This window comes from Glycine max, chromosome 13 (assembly GCF_000004515.6).
Source record: "Glycine max cultivar Williams 82 chromosome 13, Glycine_max_v4.0, whole genome shotgun sequence".
Lineage (NCBI taxonomy): Eukaryota > Viridiplantae > Streptophyta > Magnoliopsida > Fabales > Fabaceae > Glycine > Glycine max.
In genome coordinates, this window is record NC_038249.2 from 18,223,559 (window position 1) to 18,236,898 (window position 13,340).

At 30.5% G+C, this 13,340-nt stretch overlaps 1 protein-coding gene across 2 annotated transcripts; it reads right to left on the bottom strand.

Annotated features, from left to right (window-relative positions):
• Nucleotides 1–252: 252 nt before the first annotated feature.
• Nucleotides 253–6,421, bottom strand: LOC100806523 (uncharacterized). 2 transcript variants are annotated; one of them, NM_001253948.2, is given in 5 exon segments: nt 253–722; nt 1,419–2,057; nt 3,185–3,287; nt 4,174–4,264; nt 6,349–6,408. In NM_001253948.2, coding segments are annotated over 4 exon segments (1,083 nt in total). In that variant the 5' UTR covers nt 4,228–4,264; nt 6,349–6,408; the 3' UTR covers nt 253–435.
• Between the last annotated feature and the right edge of the window lie 6,919 nt (nt 6,422–13,340).

A 13,340-nucleotide genomic window follows, 5' to 3' on the forward strand; every position in this document is an offset into this window, starting at 1 on the left:
CAAAAATCAATCATAAGATTTTTTTGAAAGACATATACTAATGACATTTCATTAAAAATTAACTCATCAATACAAGGAGGAATTGTTGACAAAGACATTCCAACAAAGATTAATCACTTTCGTGAAAACTACTTCCTACCAAAATCATGTTTAGGAAAAAAAAACAAAGAAAAATCCACCCACTAAAACCTGAATACATACCGTTATTGATATTACAAAACAATATAAAATGATTAATTCTATTTTTTTTTCTTAGAACAAAAATTTAAATAAATTCAGACTTTCCCAATTTATTTGGACCAAAAACAGAACAATACTTTCCTAAGCTATAATTTTATAAAAATAAATAAATAATATCTTTCATCAATTAGTTGGTTCACTACATTCACCACTGTCTCCTACAAAGGTGTCAAAATTAAAGGGAAGGGTATTTCCCTAATTTAAGGGGTGAAAACCTGAATATTCAGGCCATGATTCAATCATCTCCCGATTAATTCTTTGTATCATACCCATGTCTTCACTTTGATCAGAAAGCATGCTCGAAGGGCCACTAATCCAATTGTCTTTGTCATAAGCAGACACATCAACCGCACCACCCTGCATACTTGTTTGGAGAGACGATCCACAATTGTTAAACACATCATATGAACTTGAATAAATGGGTTGTTCCATATTTGTTGGCATCAAACTTGCTTGGATTTGCTCTTCAGTGTAGTAAGGTACTGTAAAATAAAGGGACATTTGATGCCAAATTAAAAAAAAAAAACCACTTAGAACCAAATGTTGATTAGCAAGATTAGAAAACAGAGCAAGTAATTTACTCCTTTCTTTTGTTTATTATTAATGAAGAAAAATGCTAGCACTCTACTTAAAATACCTACACTTTTTCTATATTTAATTATGAATGTTGCTAACTCAATGCTCTTGGGGTATTAGTTAAGGAAATAAAAGAAAAAATATTTATTATGAAAATCATCAAAGAGTGTAAAAAAAATTCATGAACAATGTAATTTTATGCATCCCAATAAAAGATTTTTTCACTTTAATTCCTTAACTAATGTCATAAGGACACTAGTTAACATTTGCCTTTTAAAAGTATTGACCAGAATTCATTGGTCCTCACAATAATTACGTATGAGAGTCATTATATACAAATTGAAACATATGACATTTTGATTGTCTCAATAAATTTCATCCTATAACACTACTAAATGCTTTAAAGTTTATGACAAAATAGTCTATGTCCCGACATGTTATATTATTATTCAATCATTAATTGATTTGACATATATGATAAGTTTCTTAATTTTTAGAATAATTATCTCATGTTCATATCTACTATGATATTTTGAATAATTAATAAGATAACACTATCAATCACGAGATGGTAACAATTTTCATGCAGGTAATAGACTTACATGGAGGAAGATGTGCCATGTTGGAGTTAGGTTGTGACAAAACCACAGAGTTGTGTGATCCATCAAAGGTAGGGAATGGTGCAATTTCAGTCAAGTCCACATTAGAGTTAGGTTGTGGTAAAACTGCAAGGTTATGTGACCCATCAAAGTTAGGTAATGAGGCAATTTCAGTCAAGTCCACATTAGAGTTAGGCTGTGATAAAACTGCAAGGTTATCTGACCCATCAAAGCTAAAGTTGGGTTGTGATAAATCTACAGGGTTATGTAACTCATCAAAGGTAGGGAGGGATGCAAATGGAGTTAAGCCCGCAATAGAATTGGGTTGTGATAAAAATGAAGGGTTGTGTGACCCATCAAAAATAGAGTTAGGTTGTGATAAAACTTCAGGGCTATGTAACCCATCAAAGGTAGGGAATGATGATGGGATTGTAGTTAAGCCAACATTACAGTTGGCTTGGGATGAAACTGCAGGGTTGTGTGAACCATCAAAGGTAGGGAGTGGTGCACTTGAAGTTAAGCCCGTTATTTCCCCTTGTTCTTCCGAAAATATGCTGAGTAGCATCATTTTCTGCTTCCATGCCATTTTTGCATAATAACATTTAAAGAACTCTTGATTTTCTTCCTCAAGCTTTTGCCAAACTGAAAAAGCAAGGAAAAAAGAAAATTTTTAGAAATATAGAGCACCTATGTTAATAAAATTAATGGCAAAAGTAAATTATATGCGATTACACATTCATTGTATTTGTTACTGTTATTCTTTTAATTAGGATAATCTGTGGTAAATGTATATATGACAGTTTAGCTCAATATAACATAAATTAAATGGGTATATTGAACAAACAAACAGTTAGCATATTGAACGAAAACAAGACCCCTTCAAACTATCAGGTCCTATGACATTTTTACACAAGTGCTGCCTAGCTCAATATACACCAAAGGGGTCATGTAAAATCTAATGAACAACCAATTTAGCCAAATGACAATGCCCCTATGAACCCTTTTGAAGGTGAAAACAGTTTGGTTACGCTACACTTCATGCCATAAAGCATAAACCCACAAACTCCATTATTATGTCCGAGCAATGTGCCAAAGCCTCTGAGATATTTAGAAAATCCAAGACAAAAACTGAATGTCTTCACCTTTTAAGAGATTAAAGATAAAATATTGCTATGGATGAAAAAGAAAATACAACTAAACGGAGGATATATGATTTCCAATATATGAGATAGAATGTTGCCTTTGAAAATGTCAAAATATGAGAGATGTGTACATAATCCCATCCCACTAAATAGGGAAAGGCAAAGAGACCCCCTAGAAAATGATGCTAACAACTTCAACCATTTATAAGAAGAAAAAAAATAACTTAACTAAATTCTTATTTCTCAGTTTTTGGCCAAATTAAGCTTTTCTTGTGTATAATATAAGGGTAGGAGAGTACACAAACTAAACTAGTTACTTTCCCCTAATGTACCACAATTGTACAGTTATTCAAATTTGAACAATGAAAATGACAGCTATACTAGACCTTATAATTCAAACCTTAAATGGATTTCGGGAAGTGGTGTTCTGTTCAGTAAAGTAAGTTTGACAATCAAAAGTAAAACATATGAAAGGAAAAACCATTACAAAAGTAAAACAATTAAAAAAAATTGTGTTGTATACTATAGAACAAACCAAAGTCTAGCAAAATGAGGGTGGAGTAAAATAAAATTGGGAAAGAAAAAATAAAAAGCATGTCAGTGCCATTGAGCAGAAGTTTTCATTACCTAGTTTGATGAAATTAGGCTCTATTTCTACTTGACTTATTAACTCAACAGCTTCTTCCTTATTCATATTTTGTGTCAGACAGTGCTCAATAAGAGCCTGCACCTGTAATGAAGCAAGCAAACAAAACAACTCAGCATTTGATGATTTCAATTTAATTTGACATACTAAGAAATTAAAGTATAAAGTAATCCTTAGGCAAACTTAACAAGTACTCTTGATAATTACGTAAGTAGAGAGTAAGTAAGTAATTCTTAATTATTGCATAAAAAATGATACCTCATTCAATATAATTCCAAAATTACTTAAAACGCAAATATAAGCCAGAGTAATGTTTCCAAAATCCTAAATGAAATCAATTGACTCAAAATGACTGACACAAGAAAGCATGTAAAGATAACTATTCTCTTAATTTCCCCAATCAACAACAAATTGTATTCATAAGCAACAAGGAAGAAATATAAACCAATAATAACTATAATTCATCACATATTGGCATACAAGTGGGATCTATCAAACGTTTATAATCACAAAACAAGTTTGATTTAGTCAACAAATTAGTGATGCAAACTTCATGTCATTCTTAAAATCTAGAATTAAATATGTTTGAGATCCTTAATATATACTTAATTTTTGTTTCGAATCTCTGATAAATTTTTGCATTTTTTTGAGTTTCTGCTATATTAAAAGTTTTGTGTTTACCAAAAAAAGTATTAAATATTTTTTTTCGAGTTCTTGCCGCCAATTAGTCAATGATGTGACACCATCTTAACGGCTCTTCTAATATATATTAGTCGTTGGGATGATGTCACGACATCACTTAACTGACGACAGAGATCCAAAACAAATCTTTTAATATATCAGAAACTCGGAACAACGAAAAAATTTATCATATACTCAAAACAAAAAATCAAATATATATCATACAACTAAATTATTTAAACCAACAATCTAGTAAGAGAGAGGGAGGGTAAGAGAGCTTATAGCTTACCCGCTTAACATCTTTACGTGTAACATGTTTCCGATTCACAGATCCACGAGACATACTGCAAGTTCCCAAAATATATAATGCTAACCACTACCTAGCACATAATAATACACGGAAAGTTATTAGTGCTAATAATCTATAATAGGTTGAAAATATAAAGTTTTTTTCGATACATAAAAATTAAACTCTATATTTGATAATCTATTTGTTTCATAGAAAAGAAAAGAAAAACATTGAGACATTTGAGTCTCACAGTATTAACATTAATATTAAAGTGAAAACGTATGCAAAAGGAACTAATAAAGAACCTAGTTTTAACCATGATAGTGAGACATGCACATTCTGCTGTAGAGTTTTCAGTTTAGATATGACTAAGTGGCTAGAATAATAGTGAGACATGCACATTCTGCTGTTTCAGATTGAGAAAGAGTATGGAGCACAGAGTAAATTAGTTGGACCCGCTGACCAAATTTATGTGAACTGGGCTGCAAAAATGGCTGTAGAAACGGGAACTGGGGTCCCTTTGTTGATGTGCAAGGAAGATGATGCACTAGATCCTGTTGTGAGCATTCTCATTCTTCCTTACTCTTGAAAGTTATGTACTGTAATATTAAATGTTTTTTTTGTTTATTTAGGAAAAAAAGAAAACAATTTTTTTTTAGAAAAAAGAAGAAAATTTATGTTTTTTTATTTTAGTTTTTTAGGTCGACAAGAGATTTTTCTTTGCTCCTACATATCCACAGGTGCAATGAAGAAATTAGACTTACGTAAATCTTTGTAGAAAAATATCTTGTGAGTTGAGTTGATCTTATTTTATTATATTATATTTTTTAACATTTTGATTTTATGGTAAATTTTGTAAAATCAAGCTAGTCAAAGACTCAATCTGACATTCACAAAATTTACTCACACTAGTGAAGCACCGCCATGCAAGTCGGAAACCCAGCACGGAGTGCACAAAACATGAAAAAAGAGAATTAAATGATCATTTATTTGAGAAAATTTTACCTTTTTAGAAAAGAGTTTAGTTTTGTGGTAAACTTTGTGAAATTAAACAAGTCGGAGATCCAACATGACATTCACAAAATTTACTCACACGTTATTGAAACATCATCAAGTAAGTTAGAGACTCACCATGAAATGCACAAACGTAAGCATGTACTAAAGAATACTAATGCGAATTTACAAAAATAAATAAATAATTGACACGGTACTACCAAATCAAATAAATAGAATTGGAATAGAAAGTGATAGAATAGAAATATGGAGTACACTTAGTAATTAAAGATGCCAAATTGAAACATGGGGAAGTAAAATAAATCAATAACACAATATTTACAACACATTATTATAAAAAAAACAATCAAATTGAAAAATAAAATAAATAATAGAGACAAACAGAAAGAATAAAATAAACTAGAACCACCTACGAATTCACCTAAGAATAAAATAAACTAAAGAATACCTATTTATTTATTTGTTTTTTTAAGGATTGACTTTGACTTAGTTAACATTGACAGCAACCTGACATGGTGGGCCTCATCAGTGGCCTTGGTGGCAGGGGTACAAACATGAAGAAAGGGAGTGGAGAGTGGAGCTAGTAGTATTGATCTTATTTAGGCTTCACAAAAACGGGTTAGGAAGGTGTATGTATGAAAAAGGTGGGTGTAAATAGCTATTTTTATTTGCATTCTAGCCTCACCAGCAGAACCTCCACCAAGGGTGGCGCGCCTCCCCGGCACGGCCGGGGGGACGGCGGCAGTGCCACGGAGGCACGGCGGTGGCGGCGCGAGGCTTCTCCCTCAACCTCATCTTTCTTAAACTGAGACACACACATGACTCCAAGTTAACGCTGAGAACTGAATAGAATAGTCATTCGGAATTGTTTCCTCAACAAATTGCTCTTCAACCCTGTTTCTAAAGTATCCGCATGATTCTCAAAGATATATTGTTAGAAATCATGGAAAGTCAGGAGTTGCGAGATTTCATAATTTGGAAGCCTGTTTTAAAAATTAAAACAGAATTGAAAAAAAAAAAAAAATAGGTTGGATCTGAAAGAACAGATAATGGATTCTATAAATTCAAGCCCACCGATGAATCAGAACCTGAACCTAAACGGTAATTAAAAAAAGAAGAAGAGTAAATTGATATGAACGAGAATTGAGAAGAGGAGGATACCTCGCTCAACGTAAGCCGTGGGGCAGAGACGGAGATTGCTGCGGTTGAATTAAAAGGAGAATTGGGAATAAGGACTTCAATTTGTTCTTATATTATGAAGTAATAAATACGCACATTCAATTCAACCTTGTTAACATGTACTAGAGTCCGAGTCAATTCTAGTCCCTACGCGATTTTCCACACGTGTCTTGTTTTCACTGGATAATGAAAAACCACCGTGGCACGGTTCATTCGAGTTTGGGACGGGCCCGTGGGCCGAAAAAGTGCCTTCCCCCGGCCCGTATTCTCGCTTTAGTACCACTATATTTTTTTTCTTTCTTTCTTATAAACACCCATATATTATAATACTTTTATATATTAAATATTAAATACTATTGTCGTAATTATAATAAGAAATAATAAAAATATTATAAATAATACTACATTATTTTGAAATAACAACCTCCTCTATTATTATTAGTTAAAAATGGAAATGGATACAAAATCTGCTTTAAAAGTGGTGAATTAAGTATTTAATTTTTTCTTCTTCTCAAATTTTGCATTTTCTACTGGAATGATTTGGTTCGAATCAATTTTTTTTCTTGTGTCAAAATAAGAAAATGCTCAATAATGCTATTTATATTGAAGCAAATGGGAACTACTTCTAAATGTTAAAATATAGACTATTTTCTTTATGTTCAATCCTTTTATTAAAGTTTTAAAATTTGATCAAAAGGATGTAATTTAATTGACAATACATGTTCCCTTTATGGAGGAGGACTTGGGTTTAATGCCCATAGTACATCTTTGGGAAGGGACAAGGAGAATCAAGTTTATTAAGTTTCAAATCAATAATTTGTCTCACAGTTGATCCAAAGAACTAAAGTTTGTGTGGATATTTAAGATCCCATCAGGGAATCAAAGACCTTAATTACAGTGAAAAAAACTATAAAATTTTAACTTGTTAACAATGTATTTGACTCAAAAAAATTTAGTATTATAACAATACTTCAATGAATAGAAATTTTGGGAAGAGAATTAATAGGCTCAATTGGGATTGCGTAACAATGTGTAAGGAGAATGGAGGTATAGATTTTTCCCAACTTTATGGTTTCAACCTAGTCATGCTAGGGAAGAAAAGTTGGAAGTTTACTACTAACAACAATGCTATAATTTCTCGTGTTTTCAAAGTTAAAATTTTTCCAAATGATTATTTTTTGGGGACTCGTTTGTGTCATAACCTTGAAAGACCTGAAACACACTATAGGGAGGATTGAATAGTGTGATGAATAAAAATTTAGTTTTTCATTAACTTTTAAAGGTTTTTCTCAAACCGATATCAATGGAGGATGGATTTTGTCTAAGGGGTTCGAAATCACATTGTGCTTAGAAAACCACCTGGATACAGTTGTGTAGGAGTAGCTTATATATATATATATATATATATATATATATATATATATATATATATATATATATATATATATATATATATATATATAGTTATATAGAATGAGTAAAGAAAACACAAAGGTTTTATACTATTTTACCTCAACTCTTGGACTACATCTAGTTCTCCTTCAAACCTTGAAAGGTTCCACTAATCAATTTTTTAATTACAACCAATTATTCTTTATGTCACTTCTGGTTGCAACAAGTACTCTCTAGGCCAATCCTGATACTACACTTAATCTTCTCCTGAGATTAAGACCCAAGTATTCTTTGTCGCTAAGTCACTCCTGACTTAAAATCTAGAATTAAATATGTTTGAAATCCTTAATATATACTTGATTTTTGTTTTGATTCTCTGATATATAAATTTTTGTATTATTTTGAGTTTTTGATACATTAAAAGTTTTGTGCTTATCAAATAAAATATTAAATATTTTGTTTTGAGTTCTTGTGATCAAGTTAAACGATGATGTGACACAATCTTAACGACTCTTCTAATATATATTAATTGTTGGGATAATTTCACGTCATCACTTAATTGACGATAAAAACCTGAAAAAAACTTTTAATATATCAAGAACTCAAAATAACAAAAAAATTTATCAATTACTCAAAACAAAAAATCAAATATATATCATACAACTAAAGTTATTTAAACCAACAATCTAATAAGAGAGAGGGAGGGTGAGAGAGCTTCTAGCTTACCCGCTTAACATCTTTACATGTAACATGTCTCCGATTCACAGATCCACATCCACGAGGCATACTGCAAGTTCCCAAAATATATAATGCTAACCACTACCTAGCACATAATATTACACGGAAAATGATTAGTGCTAATAATCTATAAGGAGTTGAAAATGTAAAGTTTTTTTTTACACAGTACATAAAAATTAAACTCTAAATTTGATAATCTATTTGTTTCATAGAAAAGAAAAGAATTGAGACATTTGAGTCCCAGTAAGAATATTAACATTAATATTAACATTAATATTAACATTAATATCAAAGTGAAAATGTATGCAAAAGGAACTAATAAAGAACCTAGTTTTAACCATGATAGTGATGAATTGTGAAGAAGATAACAATTAATTTATGAATTATAACAAAGATCCTAAATAGATTGAAGATAATTAATATGGAAGCAAAGATATAAGAATAAGATATTTGCGGCAGATAACAAATTGATCATTACCATGAAAAATAGAACCAAACTACGTTAATATTTTAATAGACAATAAAGGGTTCACAATATCTCTCACAACTTGAGGTAACAAGCAGCAACAATTTTGGAAAAAGGTAAATTGCAACTTAAGCATAATTAATGGTTTTCTATTTTATTTTTATTTTTTGGACAACAAACAGAACTAAATATAAATATATATTTAATATACCTGGGTTCAGATACCCTGGTACAAATGGAAATCACAAAAAAAAAAATCAAACGACCCCAGTAAACAAGTAATTCAACATTTGAAAACATAAAACGTTATAAATAAAGAATAACCCAAGACTGCAGGACGATGAAATAATCACTACCGAGTGCATTTACAATGGACAGACAGATTGTTTATTTTAATTATGTGGTTTTATAACATGTAAATTTATATACTCTACATAAAAATGTATTCAAATATTAAGGTTACTAAAATTAGTGTTTAACTTAATTTTACAATATCTATAATATTAAAAAAAGTTAAACAACAGTTGTTTAAAGTTAAAAAGTCATATAAACATCCTATTGGATATGCTCTAACTCTCTAAGACACTTTTTTAAAAAATTAAACAACTTATATAAGTATTCCATTGGAGATGTTTTAACTCTACCATATTCTTTTTAAAAAGAAAAACAAAGTTGTAACAGAGAATAATGATATATGAATAATTCATAATTTTATATAATGCATCGATATTTTTCATTTTTTTTATCTCTTTTTTTTATCACATCATAAATATTATTATATTTCTATTTTTTCTTTTTTTTTTAGCTCTATATATTGGATAGCATATTGATGTCCATTAAATATTTTTCTAATAACATTTCCCTGCTGGTCTTCAAACACTGCTGCCACCAGAATGCAACGTGTTACTGCACCGAGACAAACCACCACAAAGCTCTCACGGTGATATAATGCAGAAGCAACCCAAAAAATAAATATTTTCAAAAGCAATTAGATTGGCTAAAGACAAGTAAAACAACAATGTCCAGCCACTAACCCGTCATGATTTCCAAAAGACACAATGCAGTTTTTAGATTGCCATTGGGCAAAAGAGCCAACATTATACTACTTCAGGTTTTTCAGCCAAAGATATAATTCCATAGGCTCCACATTGCCACACCCCAAAGCATCATTGAGACGGTTTTAAATTGTGTTTGTGATCGCATTAGGGTGAGTCAGAAAACTTTATATTACAATAAATTGTGACTTACTACTGCAAAAAAAGAGAATTGTATGTTAGTTTTACGACACTTTGAAAGGCGGTTTTGAACCGTCTTTGTAGACAATGTCGTGGAAAGTTAATTTTTTATGACGATACTTAGAAAATCATCTTAAAAAAATATTATTTTAAGATGGTTTTTCGAAAAATAATCATCTTAGAATGATCATATTCTAAGACGAGTTTCACAAAAAATCGTCTTATAATGTATTTTAAAAAATAAATAAAAAATGAGAATTCTAAGATGGTTTTTTCAAAAATAGTCTTAAAATATTTACAATCTAAAATGGTTTTTTAAAGAATCGTTTAAAATTTTTTAAATAAAATAAATTTATGATTCTAAGGAGGTTTTATCAAAAATCGTCTTAAAATATAAACATTTTAGGTCGATTTTTCATAGAACCGTTTTAGAATGTCTTTTTTTTAAAATAAAATAAAATTAAAAATCTAGCCAGCATATTTGGTTTCCTTTTCTTCTTCCTTTATTTATATATCTTTCCATATTATAAATTGAACAATAGTTAAGATATATATAGCCTAATAACCATAATTCTAATCTATTCAACAACCTATACATACGAGAGTAATAACCATATTATAAATTAAACTATAATTAATTCATTATAAGATATTATAATTAAGATATAGATAGCCTAATAATCCAAACACAACAATGAAGATAGCAAAGATTAAAAGATTAAAACAAGAATGGCATAAAATATACGATGGCATAATTTTCTTTACAATTAAAAGATTAAAACAAGAATCAAGAACTCATCAAACGATAAAGAATGGCATAAAATATACGATGGCACACGCTACAAACTGAAGAACTTGATGGGTTAATCGCACGAACCTAGAAATTTAGGCATTAATGATGAGAGTGATTGCAGCTTATTACCAAAATAGAAAATTAAAAAAAAAATGGCACGGTGGAAGATCAAAGAGGAAAGCACTTGACCTAAGACTCGAGAAGGGAATGACACAAATGGAGAATGAGAAATAAAATATGACGGGAACGAAATATCCTCTTCATGATAAACTTTTTTTTTCATAAAATGTGGATATCTATTATCTCTAGTTTTGAATTTCAAATAACACATAAAATCCCAAATCTTAATAACAACCCTTATTTTTTGTTGGTTATGGATTGATCCTCATGAACTTGCTCCCAGTTTTATGGGCTATCATCATTTGCATAAATATCTTAGTCATGTCTAATTTTGTTGGTGATTGTTACCCATGTGAAATGGTACAGTAATTTAGTCTCAACTTGTTATTATTTTTTATCCATCATAATATCACTTGTGGTTATCTTGTGTGCCACATAATTTATTAGTAGCAGTTCGTCTCATATTTGAAAATTATGTTCTCTATATTTATATCAATTAGTTATACTATTATTGATTCCTAACTTCATAATTTATTGTTGTTTTATGTAGAAATGTGTCAAGTTACGTTTATGAACTATTGGAGATTTAATTTGATGCTCCTACTTTGATGCTTTGATTCTACATATTATGTTTACTCCTGAAAATTAAGGAGTCTTTTTATACTACAAGGGCTTTGTGGAATTTCTATGAGTTGTTGTTGTTATAGCTATTGGACATCTTTATCATTCTAGAAAGAACTTGGAACATGGGTGCATGTTATCTTTACAAGAACAAATTGATCACACATCAAAGAGAGAAATATTGATATTTCTATAATATTGATTGAGGACTCTATCTAGTTCATACATACTATGTTATATTTATTTGGTTCAAAGTATGTTCCCGACATTGCCATATCTATTGCATGGGAAAAACCACATTCATGGTTTCAATTGCACTGAGGCCGACTCATTGAGGTTGACTCAGTGTGTGGCAAATTTGATAAAAACTTGTGAATCCACTACTTACGAAAGAATTGACATGCCAATACATATTCAAGTCATTGAGGGGATGAGACTAAAGTCCATCAATTAGTCACAATAACAAACACCGTCTCTGTGTGATTAGGGATCCCATGAATGATCTATTAATTATGTTTTTTCAATCGATTTGGCATTTTTTAATTTAATAATGTTAAATAATACTCTTTATTTCTGAAACTTGAATTATAATATTTCAATCATGTGAACTTACAATTTGATGTGCTCACCAATTCATAAATTATGCTTTGTTCATAAAGTTAAATTGTGTATAGAAGGTGATGACTTTATTAATGTAAATTTTATTATGCTCTTTGAATATATTATTATAGTTCTTATGTACTTATGAGTGAGTATATGTTTGTGCTCCCAGCTATGCTTTTTTAAATTATTTATCCATGTTAATAGCATGGTTGTATTGGTTGTTTTATGTTGGAATGTGCATATTGAATTATTCATATACAACTTATTAGAATTCCTAAATAAGCAACTCATGTTGTTTCATATCAATGTATCATGGTAGTTATAATATTCTCAATGGCACAGACACAAGGTCGTGCTATGCATGTATGCACAAAGTTCCTTAAATTAATGTTTATACATTCATGAACATTTGGCTTAATGGCTTCACAGGTCTGAAGCATGATAAAATATGTTATCATATTGAGACTTGTATAGGTTGCAAACTCTATTTGGTCTAGAGGAGGTTCCGAGTATTGTCATTTCTATTGAACGGGAAAACCACATTCATGGTTTCTATTGCATTGAGGTCGGCTCATTGTGGATGGTTCAGTATGTGACAAATTTGATAAAATCTCATGGATTTGCTACTTACAAAAGTATTTCCATATCAATACATATTTAAGTCATAGACGGGAATGAGACTAAAGTCCATCAATTAGTTACAACAATGGACACTCGTCTCTGTATGATTGGCGATCCTATGAATGAATTTCAACGAGTAACAACAAAGTTATTTTTTGACTAAAGTATACCAAAGTTATTATTTTTGCGGAGCTACTCCAATTCTCATTCCTATGGCACAGTGTACTATAGATTGTGACAATTGTAAGGTTGAGGTGTAAATATTTAATTTAATTTTTAAATATCGATTGTTGGGGGGGGGGGGGTAGTCATAGATCACTCTTTGAGGGTTCACTAGTGAGTGTGGTGGTGGGACTGCCACTACGAGATATGAGCTAATCTCTAA